Genomic DNA, 15,379 nt, shown 5'->3' with positions numbered 1-15,379 from the left:
AGACCTTCCCCTTCATCCTCCACATTCACCAGGCGATGAACACAGCTTCTCAGTGCCCGTTGAGGGACACTGATGAATCTGGCTTTTCGTTGTTCAAGCCACCCTTTGGTTGGCTAGCACCGGATGTGCACCCCAAGCCCACTCTTAGAAGTGAAAGCCCAGGAACAACCATCCGCAGGGCACCAATGTTCACCTTTCTCCAGGGGTGCCAGGCCCTTACATTTAACCTGGTGCACATACGTCGCGATTGTAGCAATCCTTCGCTACCAGCAAAGCATTGCTTGGTAGTCGCTTGCTTATAAAAATCATCCTTTTACTGATTTAACTCTTTTTGCTTAGTGTAAAGTAGTCACAAGATTTACTAACTATGTTGGGATGAGTAGTTTCTAAATGGTATTTCAACTTACTGGAAGCATGCATTCTGGTGCCAAAATTTTCTTACACAAAACACATTGTGGTCTCTCTTCACCGTTTAATTTTATCGATGTAAAACCAAATTCCAAATAGCTGTCATCATATTCTTGAATTTTACACCTGATTTCACACTGTTGCCTCTAGTTAACGATGTACTCTCTTCAATTTCACTATCACAATATTTATTTCTGTTTAGTAAAAACCAATCCATTCTTTAAAATGCATAAAAAAAAACTATGTTTGACTTGATCACAACAATATTTGGTGATGCAATCTCTGAAAAATAATTCAACAATAAAGTGATGCGAAAACCAACATTTATCTACATACAGTACCAGAAAATTTAAGAAACTACTAAAACAATCAAGAGACAAGTATCATGTCACCTAGTAACCATTTACATAGAGAGGATTTAGCACACAGTAAGCAGATGGTTTGTGCCAGTTCTGCTAGTCGTCACACTCTATATGGAAATAAAATTATGAAAATGTGTAATATTTGTAGCATCCTTGTGAGGAAGACACAGCTCCCCAGGATACCAAGGTGCACCCTTTGGGAACCACCTCTTTAGTGTATTTACATTATTCTATTGTGCATCTACAGACAACATCTCATAATTAATCAGCTAATGTTAGGTTAAATTTCTTTTCTTTTTTTTTATTCAGTAAATCTTAATTTTTTTTTTCTGAATTTAATAAGGTTGCATTAAACAAATTAATAAATTGATGATGAACAGTGTTCTTAAAAATGATATTTTTGCACAATCGTTTCCTTTTTAAAGTTAACCTATAAACATAAAATGGCAAGATCTCCCACTTTGGTAAAAAATTTAGGAGGAATTATAGAAGTCTAAAACAGGAGAAATATAGTTGTGTGAAAGCAGTTAGCATAAATTTAATAAGAAATGATGGTAACTTGTAGTTTTTATTCAGTATGTTTATATGACTTGGAAGATATTAGTCATATCCTGACTTTTTTTTTTTTTTAGTAGTAATCCATTTTATATCTTTGAAAAAATCAAGTCAATAATTAAAGTTTTTTTTTCAGTAATACTGATGTTAAAAAGGCACCTACTATAAAGTTGTCTCAGAAGCAAAGGAAAAAATTAGCAGCTGAAGGTAATAATATAATTAATAAAGAAGTGGCTCCTTCTACAGTTCAACCACCAAAATCTTCAGCTTGGGGCACAATACCTCCTTTATCATCTGATTCTGATTTTTCCCTGAAGAACACTTACAAGGAAGCAAAGGCTAAAAATACTGTATTACCACCATGTGAAAGGTGCAATCTTTATCTAAAAAAAAAAAAGTCTAGTTTAACTATTTTTTGTATTCATTTACTTATGTTGAAAATTATTCCTGCATGTAGCTTTATTCAGCTTTTGTGTAGTATTTTATTTAATTTTTAATTATAAGTGTTGATGGTCTAATTTTTGTGAGCTTGACTTTCTGTTATCATATTTTATTTCCATGCACATGCTAGAATTATTTTCTTAAAACTTGTGGTTATGTTGTTTTTTTTTAAATGTAATAAGAATTTCTTTTAAAACTAATTGTGAAAGTAGATTACTTTCACAACTATTTTGAACAAACGTGTAATAGTTGAAAAAATACTAATGTATAGCAACTTGTTGAACAGATACAACATACACATTAGGAAAAAAAATTATTTTTTCTTGCTATTATTTTAGAATTAAGTCTGTTTTATTTTGCTACCTTTTATATTTTAGTTGTTTAAAAAAAGGCTTGTATTTTGTACGTGGGGTTTATTAATTCTCTTTTTATCTTTTCAAAAAAAGTGGTTTTATTATCTTTTTTGTTAATGTATCTGGACAAATACAAAAGTTCTCTTAATCAAAATTTGTATTGGGCTTTTTTTTCTAAAAGTACAATATAGTGATAATCTTTTCTGTTTATAAGTTAATCTTAGTTTTACTGTGTTATAAAGCTGAAAAGAAAATGGCAAGAGAATATATTTTTTTGATTTTTACAAAATTTATTTAAAAAATGACAGCTGCTTCAACACACAGTACCTTCCTCAGATATTATGTACAGAATACAAAAGCTTAAAAATATGATACAAAGAACATGGTAAGTGCATATAGAACCAGTAGAGATAAAATACATAAAGAGCAACAATAGGGATTGTACACATGTATCAGTAACATGAAAATTTAACAGTAAATACTACTGGTCAATTCAGAAAAAGGGGGCGGTACTTACTATAACATTCAAAGCCCATCTTGTATAATTTTAATAATGGTGAATTATTCAAGTTTAATTGTTAATTTAAAAGTAAATTAAAATTTTTAAGTTTAATTTCCATCATGGTCATCTGATTATCTATGGTCAAAAAAATTGGTATGTATAAAAATTCATTTTTTAGAGCATTGCAATACACATAAAATAACCAGATTAACTCAAAAACAAAATAAATACGATAAAACAAATAGCTGTTTCCAATGGCTTTGGTAATCAAATTATTGAAAGAATTTATGAAAAACAAACAACCAAACATCAAAATAGTTTTACAACTTTACAGCAGAATAATAATAAAGAACTTACTAATAACTATTTCATACAATACACATATATGAATAAGATCATAGAAAAAAATTATTGATGTTTACAATACAAATAAATATAAGAAAACTTACAAACTTAATAACCATTTTCAAATATGTAAGGGATAATAATAATAATACTAATGGAGAAAATGTAAGTGAAATATATAAGATTAAATATAATAATTGTAATGGTATATACATCAATAAAACCAACAAATCTTTCAAAAAAAGGTTTGCAAAGCATTATAATGTATACAAAAACAAGAAGAGAGGTATTTCTAATAAAGCAGACCGTCTGTTGCATAATAAACATACTATTACCAATTATGAACACAACTTAGAAATTTCAGAAACATGCAAAAACAATAAAAAAAATCTTAAAAAAATACTACATTTATAAATTCAAATAAACTCTTAAAATGATTAACCAACGAGTAACTTTTGAAGACGATATTTTGATTTGAAGACACAACAAATTATAACTATTCATATAACATAATAAACATCTAGCTGATTTTTGTGCTTATTACTCATAAAATTATTTATATTTTCATTTGTTCATTTAATCATAATGTCACCAACTGATGATACAAGTGGTTTGCATAAGTACTTTTGGAGGTTAAACAAATTAATTCTTTAACAGTGTTTTGGTGTTACTTTAATTTATTCAATTTATAATATAATATCAATTAACACTGCGGTTAATAAAGTATTTGAATTTTCAAAAAGTAAAAAAATAATGTACATCTATATAGAGAAGACACATCATCATGTCAGCTTAAAGAAATAAATATTAGACATTATCTTTGTCTAATAGCCATTGTTTTTATACTAGATTTAAGTTAAGTATGAGTAAAGTTCTTTATTTTATTAGGTATAGTGTTGTAAAACTGAGGAGCTATGTAAAGGTAAAACTTGCAAAATATCTCTATTTGGTCTTGGTGTTATTAAGTTTCTGAGTGATTGTAGGTTGTGTACTCACTAACAGTAATTTTATTGTTTTTGTCCACTTTTGATAAAAAAGATTTTTTAGTAAAAATATAGATATCTTAAGGGTAATAAGTCCCATTGTTGAAAAATCTGTAACGAATACGTAAGACAAGGTTTCTTAGAGATTGTCCTGATTATATATTTTTGTCCCACAATCAAGGGATGCATTATGTTGTATTAAATATTTTGTATATTTAAATATTATTAAAATTGATAACAAACTAGATTGCAGAATATATCACAAACCCTCATTCACTGATACTGCCATTCGTAGTACATCATTATATCCATTTGCACATAAATTAGTGGCTTTTATCAAGTATATTCATAGATTGTTAAATATTCCAACATCAGATGATAATTTTTAGAAAGAATTTTTTATTATAAGACAAATAACTTTAAATAACAATTACCAAACAAATCTAATAAATCAACTGCTTCAGAATGAATTACACAAAATTGCAGTTAGCAAAGTTTTTCCTTCTTCAAGTAATTCAACCAAAGAAATTTCACACACTTATTTAAGTAAAATCATATAGAAAATTATTTAAGTTTTTTAAAAACATATATTTTGATATTGCTTTCAAATCTGATAATTCTCTAGGTAAATTCATTAAAAATAACAAAAGTAAAACTGATAACCCTTAGGAATCATGAATTTACAAACTTGAATGTGGTTCTTGTAATAAAGTTATATTACTGGTATAGACTGGTAGATCTTTTGAAAAATATGTAAGGGACCGCAAATTGTGTTTCTCCAGTAACGAGAGGGATTCTAAATTATACCTGTCATTTAAAATAACAAAACATATTGTAAATGATAAAAATCGTATTGATGAAAATCAATATTGAAAATATTTTCAAAATTGTATTTTAATGATGATGAAAATCGTATTTTTAATGATAATTTCAAAGTACTTTATGATGAAAACAAAGGTTTGAAACTGAACCTTTTAGTCACTAGAAATTAATAAATTTAAAAATTCTAATTTACTTAACTTGTTCTTTGTATCATATTTTTAAGCTTTGATATTCTGTATATAACATCTGAGTTAGGTATTGGGTATTGAACAGCTGTCATTTTATAAATAAATTTTGTGGGAATCAAAAAACATTTTTGTTCTTATTTTATTTTTATTAATTTGGATTTTCACCAAGTAAAAACTTCATCCATCGAAAACATATTTTTTGTTTTATGTTCAAAATTTTGCTTAATTCATCGATTGAGACAAAAAATCATAAATGCGTTGTCACTAAAAACAAATAATTTTGGTATAGTTAATGAAATTAAAACTGCACAGAAAAGTTTTATTTCAAGTTTCTTCTTGTAATAATTTTATCTGACAGACCTTGGCTATATTTTATTCCTTTCTTTGTGATTTCTTGAAATAATTCAGAAAAAAGTACCTTATATGTAAAATAATAAGAGCAATAATTATTTAAAAATGCCTACATATAATAATTTTATGTATATTATTCCAATTATTAGCTTAGAAATATTTAATCATAGATATGTCTCTGAACTAATATAACAAATCAATTTATTAAATTTAAAAATTTTTCAGTCCTGGAGAAAAAACAAGTACATCACATAATTTAGTACCATCTTTTTCTGATATTATGGCTGAAGAAATAAAGCAGAAAGATAATCTGAGTCGTATGAGAACTAAATCTTTCCAGTTAACTCAGGTCAGTTGTTATAGTTTATAAAGTATAGCTCTTTACTAACAAAAATCAATAATTTTTGTTTTTTTGCTAAATTTTTTCACATTTTCAAGAATATTTTTACGAGACAAGAAGCTTGTTTGTGATATTATAGAATCTTATGTTTCCAGGTCCAGATTATCTGGAAAAAGTATAGATTTTAGGTATACAAGGCCAAGCTTTATCTGATAAATATCTGTCACTTATTTGGTTTTTGCAATTCTCAGATAGGATCCCAGGTGGATCACTATTGCACTAAACACCAATAAAAAAGCAGCTGCTACCTACTAGGAGGTACCAGCATGGCATCACTGATGGAACAAGGTTGACAACTGACCCTGCACATGATAGATTATCCCTTGTCACAGGAAGAATATATGCTGATAATACTTAGGAGTCATTTATTCCATTATCCTACCCTACTAAATGGCATTTGTATGTATGTAACTCTTTAACGCATCGGGTACACTCTTGATCGTCTGGATCTTGATTATCTGAAATTTAAATCGTTTAGCCCTATGTTTTGATTACACTTACCCACCATAAAAAGTACCGATCCAATCTTTCACGAAATACGCTCTTTCCTCTGCACTAGCACAGCTGTTAAGTATAAATTTATGCAGACTAAAAAGTAGAAAATTAAAAAAATATAAACTTTTTAAAACCCACTCTTACATCAAATACACAAAAAAGTAGAAAATAAATAATGTGTAAAAAATTTTTTTAATACCCCTCTTAAACACACTAAAATTTAAAAAATAACTTTAGGTTGGTATCTCAGAATGGATTTGACAACAAGCTTTGATATGTAAGATTATGTGAAAATCATAGCTTTAATTAAAAAGTTGATGTTTTTCTTATGCGCATTTCATATTTTTAATTAATTTTAATTAAACATTTATGTTTTTTGATATTTTCTTATCCATGATGAATGACATAAAGAGTGGAGTGCAAACACGCATAAGAAAAAATTGGAAAAAACATCAAATGTTTAATTTGAAGCTGTGACTTTCACATAATCTTATATATCACCTTCAAAGCTTGTTGTCAAATCCATTCTGGGGTGCCGTCCTAAAATTATTTTTTACCTTTTAGTGTGTTTAATTTAAGTGGTGTTCTAAAAAAATTTTTTTACATATTGTTTATCTATTTACGTGATTATTTTTCTTCATGAAATAATGAACTAAAACCAAAAAGTAGGCACTGGAATGCACCGATCACTAGCGGAAAATCCCTATTCGTTAGTATTAATTTCTTCTAGAGTTAAATTTCTAATTTAAGTTTCATTATATCAATTTTCATCATTAAAAAAAAACTATTTTTACACAAGAGGTAATCAATATTGGACACCTAGTAATCCCATTCTGAGACGCCGCCCCACAGGGCAACCCTCCCAGAGAGCCTAGCTGCAGAAGCATGCCATAGGCACGCCCTGCAGCTAGTATAGCAATAAAAAGATATTTTTTTCACAAAATAGCATTAACTGCATTACTCTTAACATCTTTAAGTTCAGCATTCATGTTAAAGGGTCTCAAAAAAAAATGAAAATAATTTAAGGATATATTTACTGGGAAAACGTTTAACCTGTTTTCTACTCTAATGATAAAATGAAGCAATATTGAAATTTTTGGGATACAGATTTTGGGGGGAAAGTGGGTGATTTTTTATTTTTGACCTTAAGAAACATAAAAGTGACTGCTAGAATGTTATCGCAAATAATTTCAGAGAAAATTATTGTAAAACACAAAAATTGGAAACACAAAAGAATACTTATAGATTTAATGTATCTAAACATACTATGTAAATTTTCATTAAACAAAATTTTTAGAGAACTCTGAGAAAATTGATGTATGAAAAGTCAACTAAAAACAAAATGAAATGTTATTTTTACTGAAACCAAAATGGGCAGAAAATGTTTTAATTTTAAACTAAACCAAAATTGTAATAATATTTTATTGGCACTTTTATATTAAGTTGTAGTGGAGTATAAGGAAAGAGATGTCTGATATCTTGTTATTTTTTTAATAAACAATCAAATAAATATTACTATGATATTTTATTAAACTGAATCTATATTCTTCTTAGATTGCAATTATTACTACTTGATAGGCTTTTATAATTACTTATGAAAGAGTTCTCTTAAATCTTTAATTAATTTAACCAAAAGTCTTGTTATTTTTTAAAATTATTATTTAACACCCAAATTATTTGTTAATACAATTTACTTTACCTAAAAATATATCTGATTTTTGCTAGATCAGCAAATATGACTCATGGTGGTTGTGCAATGGGTCAAGCCCTTAATCAGTGTGTGCTTACAAATTTATATTCAGTAAGTTGTCTTCAGCTCAGTCTACCAGGTAAAACCAAAGTCCATTTAAAAAGTGGCTTGTACTTACCGGTAAACTTAAGCCTACAAGTTATCCATAAATTTATTTTTTATTTATTTTAGAAAACTGGATTTAAAGAATGATTAATTCAGTTAGTGACTGCCTATTAATTAGAACTATCAATAAGTTTTGTCCCCAGACCCGTAATTCCTTGTGCATAGGTTTCTGATAATTTTGTAAGTAATTAACTATTCTTGCATAAGTTATATTTTTATTAATTTGGTCATTTCATAACAAATGTGACTTCTAATTACAATTTTTCTTTTTTTAGATAGGTAATATATCTCAACTTTGGCCTTAAATAGAATCTGCTTAATACCTTTTTTTACATGCCAATCATCCATCAGTTGCTGTGTTTCTATTCTCAGGTTATTTCTGTGGTTTTACAATATTTTACTTTCATCATACTGTAATGTTTTCATTTTCATTTAATTCTTGACACGTTTCACTAATCATAGCTCATACTTTTAATGAGAGGATTCAAGATAGATTATGCCTCTTAACTACCCATAATTGTATCGCACATTATATTCCTTTCTATACTGTTAGTTGTTCATCCGTGTTTTCATACTAAAACCAAGTAGTGCTATTAAAAGAAATCATTGACATTACAATAATGTAACATAAACTAGATGAAGCATTGTATTAAGTACCTTTTAATGGAATGAATAATTAGTTACAGCTGTCTGATAACATATTATATGAATGTGATGATAAAAATACCTCAGAAATTTCATGAAGTGTATACAAAGATTTTGCGTCATATTTTAAACTTGTTGATTCTCTTCCAAAATAAGAACCTGTTTTTACAACTATGGTTCTAAATATTATCCATCTTCCTACAAAATAAGCAGCTATCTTCACACATTTAAGTTGTAGAAATGAAACACATTATGTTACCTTCATTCCAGTTTAATTTTATAAATAGTAAACATGGATGGGAGGATGAATATTGTACCAGATTTCATTTAGGAATAAAAGTATTTAGATTCTTTGCGGGTTCAGTACCTGGGTACCAAAAAAAATTATAGAAACACTTTACTCTTTTTCTTATCATTAATGTCCTGGAATAAGGTAATGGACTGACTTCAAAAGCAATTTTTTTAATCTTAGATTGTGATGTACACACAAATCGACTCCTCTCCTCAAGACATTTCATTAGTTAATGAAATAAATTAAACGAATAAATTAATTAATTATTCTTTTGTATATGATGTTTAGGGTATAGTAATCAAATTCATGCAGTATTCAACAAATAACAAATTCCTTTACTGTAAAATTTAATTTTGGAATTAAGTAATCCTTAAGGGGATTTATAAGCATTTTTTTATTATATAAAATACTAATTAATTGAAAAACTTAGAGTAAAAAATGTGGTATAATAAGTATTATATTTGTTTTAGATTGAAGATCAAGCTATTGAGGGTTTATTATTATTTTACAATGCTGCAAATGTATCTGATGAACGAATCACAGTCAAACGAGTACCATACGGAAATATAGCGAAACCAACATGGATAACATCAAAGCGTAATAATAATTAAAGATTTTTGTGACTTAAAAAATTATTTTGTTTTGTATGTATTTTGTGCTTTTGCATAATAATTCTGTTAACACTTTTCTTGTTCTAATTTTATAAAAACAATTTTTATTAAAAAATATATTCTTTCAGAAAGAATTCAACAACATGCAATTTGTAATTGTAAAAAATAAAATGGGGGTTAAATATATATTTATTATCATTTTTAGATTTTTATGATGAAATGCTTCAATAATATTTCAATTCAAAATTGGCTTTGTGTTTTTTTCATGTCCTGTTCTACAAGAATCCTTAATTCAATACTCACAAAAAATGTTTTATGTTACTAAAATAATTTATAAATAAACAAAACAAATTTTGAATAAGAATAATAATAATAATAATATAAAAATTTTAATTTCCGTTTAATTTGATAAATGAAAAAAAGATTTAATGTTTGTATACCTTTAGAAATGAACCAGGGTAAATGACTGCTAGCCCCACGCTTTTTTCCTTAATTCTCATAATATTTTTTTTTTAGATTAAAAACATTTTACAAGAAGGAAAACTCTAGGGTAGGTATTACATTTTCCGCCCAGAGCCATAAGACCTTGACATCATACTTTTAGCATTTTGAAAATTAAACCGTGACAAAATTCAGTGGCCACCAAAGCTAAATTTAATAAACTGATTCTTAATTAAGCAAGTAGTAATCATTTTTTATAAATTTATTATTTTCACTTTTGATGTAATAAGAATTTTATTTGGAAGATGTCCCGTTATTTGTTTTTCCTACACTGGCAAACGTCATATTTGCCTTTTAATGTTTAAAAAAGTAAAGCTGAACATGGTCTGAAAGTAACATTTAAAATTGAGTTCCTTGACTCAAAGAAGTAACAGTTATACTTACTATACTTCAGTTAATGATTTAAAATTTTATCAACTAGAAATTAAAAATCAAGCAATTTACACATTTAATATATACTAGCTCCCCCTGCAATTCCCGTAGCCATCAATTCTTTTATTTTGTATCTTCAGTCAAGTAACCGGAGATGGTGCAGCTAGTCATACATACAGTTATGGTGCAGTAGCAGTTTTGGTCAAGCCACAGCGCTGTATACCTTTGCACTCCTTCAGAATAAAAAAACCCTAAAAATGATTTTTAAATATTTAACTGAAGAGTATTTGCAAGCCCGGATCTACTGAATATCTAGTTTACTACAATCAGGATTGGAAAAATTTACAATTATTGTTCAAAATTTTTAACCTTAATTCATCCCCTTTCAAGGTTGAATTTCAAAAATGTAGAAATTGGTTTATTGACATGAAGATTACACTCATCAAAAATCAGGTTGAGTTCATCATTTTTTACCAAGAAATCAAAAAAATAACAGGATTTAAAAGAAAATCAAAAATCCATTTTAACACTTAATTTCTGAATTTCAAAATATGTAGAAATCAATTTTTAGATATTCGTATTAAGGATTACACACATCAAAACTTAAGTTCATATCTATATCTGTTACCAAGAAATAAGAGAATAATAATAAATATATAATTTCATTGTTACTCCATTTTAACACTTTAAACTTGGAACTTCAAAGTGGTTTTTCTTAGTATGCACTTATACCATAAGGAAAAAGTGTAAACAAATTTTCATCAATTTATCTTCAGTAGTTTCTGCTGGGCGTTGATCACTCGCATATTATTTTATATTTATACATGTATTATATATATATATATATATATATATATAGAGCATCCCCCAACTCAGCTTCGCCCAAGATTATAATGTAGCCAACCCATTTTCTAACAGTATTAAATTGATAGAACTTCCAGTATATATTTTTTGCACCGTTTTGATTTTCTGGTTGCAGAATGTATTGACTTTCTGAATTACCAGTTCTGTAAAGTTCAACATGTAATTGTCCATGAGAGAAACAGTGTGATTTATTTGAATGTCTGGCCTTGCGCTTTACTGATAGTTATGGCAAATGAAAGTTTTATACAGAATTGCAGCTTCTTGAATTGAAATGGTAATTCTGTTGGGATCATTGTGATGTGGAGTATAAGGGCAGGCTCTCCTGCAGCTGGACCTGTCAAAATAGTTGCCTCAATGATGTGATTTCACATAGTTTTGATTTGCAACCTTGTGCCATTACATAACCTTGAAGGATTAAGGTTTCATATTAGAATAATCAAAATTCCCATTTTAAGATTGAGACTATGAGCTGGAAAACCTGTAGGATTATGGGAATTCAAAGATTATGGAGGGTAGTAAACTGCATCCTCAGTATTAATTACAGAATCTACAGATCAATATTCCTTGCTTTACCCTTAAACGTTTTCTAAAATCATATTATTAATTTCTTTTGAAATTAATAATATGATTTTAGAAAAATATGAAATTTTCGAGAAGTTGTGATGGATCTTTGATCTTTCGCAAAGCCAATCGTATGGTTTTTATAAAAGCTTACTAATTTCTGGATAAATATTAGAAATGAGATCCTCCATTGTATGCACAACGGTACCAATCAATGTTTTCATCAACAGAAATGTAACCATCATTGGGAGGAAGAGTTCCATTTCCAATGTTTAGTAGTTGTAAGAGAAAGTTAGCATCGCCACCTCCAAGATGAACTCTCATATTAGTTCTTAAGTTAATAGTGTGAACAAATTTCCATAATAGTGATGATTTAAGGTATGCCTGAACAACATCAGCTATAGTTTCTCTCACAATGACAGGTAATATTTGCGGGAGGATTGGCCTAGGTTTTCAAATATTCTTGCGGCCAGGCTTCGAATTTTTGCTCGAAGACTGGACGATTTCCCATTAGATGACCTGGCAGAGAATATTTGTTCTGCGTTAGTGGAAGATGCTGATCAGTCGATTCCCAGTGGTATGGGTCGAGAGGGAGTACTGGATGGTGGACTCTGGACTTGACCGCGATGAAATGGACTGTGGGCCGGCTTAGGAGAGCCATAATGTGAGGGTGATCCTGATCGGCGTGCAGTTTTGTTGTGGATTATCGTCGGATAAGGACCGAGTATTTTCATAAGTTAGGTCTTCTAAGCGTGATTCCTGGCGCTGTTTTGTACAAGAACAGGGAAACAAAGACCCATGGGTTGTCACCTAGAGTTCTTGATCATAAGAAGAAAAAAGACATTCTTCAGTTGGCTCTCTCGACCAAGGATGGAGTACTCTTCTGATGAACGATCTGCTTCCAGATGAACTTAGGTTGGTGAAACCTCTTATTATCGACGTGTTCAAAGGGAAGTTGTAGGTTTTTGTTCTGAGAATTTGTCTTCTGAGATTGCTGGGGCGGAAGTCCAATTTGTAGCCTGGCAAGGAATAAAGCCCCCGGATTTGATTGTATCAGAGTGGAACTCCTTGTTCGCACGTTGCCAATAATTCTTGGTCCCTTGACTAGGGTTTTTAATAGGATGCTTTTTGTTGGATATTTCTTAACATTTTGAGTTTAAACTGCTCTTCAAAGGTGACAAGGACCCCACTGTAAATTCTTTTTACCTGCCTCTGACACATCAGTGGTTGCCGCATCGTGGCTTATACTGACGGTCGAGGGTAACTCGCATGTCGAGATAGAGCTCAGAGCGACACAGGCATGCAAGGTTCTAAGGTTGTTGAGTCTTCAGCATAAGATGGTTTTCGATGCAGAGAAAACTAATCTTTCTTAAAGGACGTCTAGCAACGACCCGTCACCCGCATGTGGTGATGGACAACCTTCCGATTAGGTATGTTACCGTTCAATAAAATAGGCTTCAATTCAGGGAGCACCACCTTCAGTTTGTCGCAAGGAAGACTATTGATGCCTTCTTTGGTGATCATAGTCATCCATCCTGAATGGGGTTTGAATTATCGTACCATGCATATTCTTTACAAAGGTGTCTGCAAAGCTAAATGTTGTACGCTTGCCCGTTTGGGCTCATAGCTTAAAATCCCAATGGTATAGGGATATTTTATTGCGAACCTAGCGTCTTTTGTTAGCTGTTGTCGGTGGCTACAGAACTGTCTCGAGAGATGCAGTCTCTGTTATCGCCGACATCAAACACATTGATATCCTAGCTATGGAACGTAGCAAGCGGTATGTTTCTAAGGGAGGCCTTCTTATTTGCGGGCATATTCGAGAGATTGAAGACTAAGGTTTTGACTCTTAGCAAGTTAGGTGGAAAGATTTTTCTACTGGTTGATACACGCAAGGTATATTTCCAAATGTTAGGGAGCTGCGAGCAATTAGGTGGGTCTCCCCCAATCGGTACACAACTCGATTCCTTTCAGGGCATGGTGCATTTAGGATAGTTTGGCTGATTCGGACTTGTTCCCGAACCGTAGGGTCGATAGCACTGCCGATCATGTTTTTTATGTCTCCCAGTACGAGGCTGAACGTACCAGAGTTGTTAGGGAGCTCGAGAGAGTGAATTCCTTTCTTGATAAGCGGGTCAACTGGAAGACTCGCAGAGAATGGACTATCTTGGCTGGCTTCCTGTTCCTCGCTCTGAGCAGAGGCTGAAGGGGTATAGTAAAGTAGCACCCCGGGTGGCTAGGGACCACCTGGGTAGTTGATTGGCCGAAGGTAGGCATCAAGCTACAGTTAGTAAAGTAACTGTGATTATTGATGAATTGATAGCTGTCGGCGGAACGACGACTGCACTGCCGAGGATATGGGTTAACATGCAGCCGTGAGGTGTAGCGTCGTTTTTACGAGGGCAACTTTGAACGAGCAACCATCACTGTCGGCAGGACGGCGACTGCACTGCCAAGGGCATGGATTCCCATGTAGCCGTGAGGTATTGCGGCATCTCGACGATGGTAATAAGTTGAAGTAAATGTCATGCGGCACTCTGCGATGGAGCTGAGTGGTTGTAGGAGGTATGTCCACCTCTCCCTGGTAGACCAGACCGAAGTCCATAATGAAACCAAGTCAGGGTTATGAACTAAAAGTTGAGTTCACTAAGGGAACTAGGGCTAAATTTCGTTGTTGCGAACATTTTTGGTGGTGTTACTATTCAACTGCCTCAAAAATGTAGAACTAAGCGCGGGGTTCGTGCTTCCGTGAAAGAAGAGCTAGTTCAGAGGGCTATGATGTAGGAAATTCAAGATGTCTGGAAGAGGCCTGCAGTGAAGACAAAAGCTCAGTTTAAAAATCACCAATGTAAATGTCAACCAAGGCATTTACATCAGTGGCATGCCAACAAGGCCTGGCTTATTACTACAAGATGTATAAAGTTAGAGGGTAAAAGACAACTCCCATTAAAGCCCATCAGGGCTAGGAACGGGGATGGTGGTGTGGCAACAGGAAGCATCACAAGGTGGGTGTCTTCCCCTACAGGGTTGGAATGATATAAACTTTGGGTAATATATTTGCAGATATATCAAATTGCTTGCCCCGAATTGCAAAATTCATGATTTACATAGGCATTAAATGCAATGAGACAATAATTGACAATGTTGGATGATCCGTTTATTATCACCCTGCATGTTTAAAGTTGTTGAATGACCAGTTTTCTGTACTTCTCATACAATAAGTCAGGTGACTTATCATCTGCAATTTGAGTGTTGCAAATATACATTTGAAGATACTTTTTTGAATATTTTCCATTTATCATGCATGGTGATGACATATATCACCAATGTTTACAAACAATGTCACATAATAATCGGTCTACATTTTTATCAGGAATGTTAAGTCTTTAGAGCTAGGATGGACTGTATTAATTGTTGATGAAAGAATGAGACAATGTTCTTCTAGGTAATTAAAGTTAATTCGTAAAAATACT

The 15,379-nt window shown here is 31.1% G+C and overlaps 1 protein-coding gene across 1 annotated transcript in view; it reads left to right on the top strand.

The window, feature by feature from the left end:
- LOC142323047 (inhibitor of Bruton tyrosine kinase) overlaps positions 1 to 9,857 on the top strand; it is a 135,853-nt gene extending 125,996 nt beyond the window's left edge. The window contains exons 19-21 of the mRNA XM_075362194.1: positions 1,462 to 1,695; positions 5,536 to 5,659; positions 9,468 to 9,857. Coding sequence (XP_075218309.1) covers positions 1,462 to 1,695; positions 5,536 to 5,659; positions 9,468 to 9,608 — 499 coding nt within the window. The 3' untranslated portion in view covers positions 9,609 to 9,857. The remainder of the gene's footprint in view (positions 1 to 1,461; positions 1,696 to 5,535; positions 5,660 to 9,467) is intronic.
- Positions 9,858 to 15,379: the final 5,522 nt, after the last annotated feature.

Source organism: Lycorma delicatula, chromosome 1, assembly GCF_047948215.1.
Source record: "Lycorma delicatula isolate Av1 chromosome 1, ASM4794821v1, whole genome shotgun sequence".
Classification (NCBI taxonomy): domain Eukaryota; kingdom Metazoa; phylum Arthropoda; class Insecta; order Hemiptera; family Fulgoridae; genus Lycorma; species Lycorma delicatula.
Note: the sequence above shows the minus strand (reverse complement) of the source record. Positions and strands in the feature narration are given on the sequence as shown.